The 990-nt window shown below is 51.1% G+C and overlaps 1 protein-coding gene across 1 annotated transcript; it reads left to right on the top strand.

The window, feature by feature from the left end:
* Positions 1-321: 321 nt before the first annotated feature.
* LOC145414398 (uncharacterized) lies at positions 322-687 on the top strand. Its single transcript, XM_080283934.1, has one exon. It carries the CDS (start codon positions 322-324, stop codon positions 685-687), a length of 366 nt encoding a protein of 121 aa, XP_080140060.1.
* The last annotated feature ends 303 nt before the right edge of the window (positions 688-990 follow it).

The following is a 990-nucleotide window of genomic DNA, read 5'->3' as shown; positions in this document are numbered from 1 at the left end:
GCCTACCGAGCCCTAAAGAAGCTCCACTCCAGACCCACCTCTCAGGTAAACTCTCTTCAGACAGCAGATGGACGGCTCTTGTCGGGGGCTAGTGAGTATGGAGTTTGTTGGGCTGAGTACTTTGAGCGGCTGTATATGGCTGAATCTCTCAGTGAAGAGCTTCCCTCAGCTGGTGTACAAGCACTGTCAGCTGTCCCATTGATTGACGACGCCGTGCCTTCACTAGATGAAATCAAGACGGCAGTGGCTAGGTTGAAAAGTGGTAGAGCAGCTGGTGTTTGTGACATCCCAGCAGAATGGATCAAAGCTGGGGGTGTAGCCATGATCAGGGGGTTACATGTAGTCACAGAAGTCGTTTGGCAGACTGGTATCATTCCTCCTGACTGGACAAAGGGTTTGGTCACCCGTATCTGGAAAGGAAACGGAGACCAGCGTGACTGTAGTGACTACCGCGGTATTGCAGTGCTCAGTGTGGCAGGCAGAGTACTTGCTCACATTCTCCTGACGAGTATCCGGGACAATTTGCTAAAGTGTCAGAGGCCTGAGCAATCTGTATTCACGCCCAAGAAGTCTACTGTTGACCATAACCTAGCTCTTCCAGTTCTTGTGGAATGCCATCTTGAGTTTCGACAAGGTCTGCTAGTACCCTACATGGATCTCAAGAAGACATTACATTTGACTCAGTAAATCGGGAGGTACTATGGGAACTCCTGCGACTTGGTGGGATCCCTGCAAAGATAATCCGACTGATTGCTGGCTTGTACTCCAACACTGAGAGTGCTGTCAAGTGTGTGTGTGTGTGTGGGGGGGGGAGGACACCCGACTTCTTCCCAGTACGTTCTAGTGTAAGACAGGGATGTGTCCTTGACCCCACACTGTTCAACACGCGTATGGATTGGGTACTGGACCGTGCTGTGGGTCGTCACTGTGGGGTATCGGTTGGCAATTTCAGGGTTACCGACCTCGACTTTGCTGATGATGCAGTTATCC

The sequence above is a fragment of the Coenobita brevimanus genome, chromosome 99 (assembly GCF_032717465.1).
Source record: "Coenobita brevimanus isolate Jiangsu-jjx chromosome 99, ASM3271746v2, whole genome shotgun sequence".
NCBI classification, from domain to species: Eukaryota; Metazoa; Arthropoda; class Malacostraca; order Decapoda; family Coenobitidae; genus Coenobita; species Coenobita brevimanus.
This window is presented reverse-complemented; position numbering and strand designations above follow the sequence as displayed.

What these genes read in the sequence shown, in the direction of transcription:
- LOC145414398 (XM_080283934.1), top strand. Translation starts at nt 322, where the DNA reads ATGATCAGGGGGTTACATGTAGTCACAGAAGTCGTTTGGCAGACTGGT.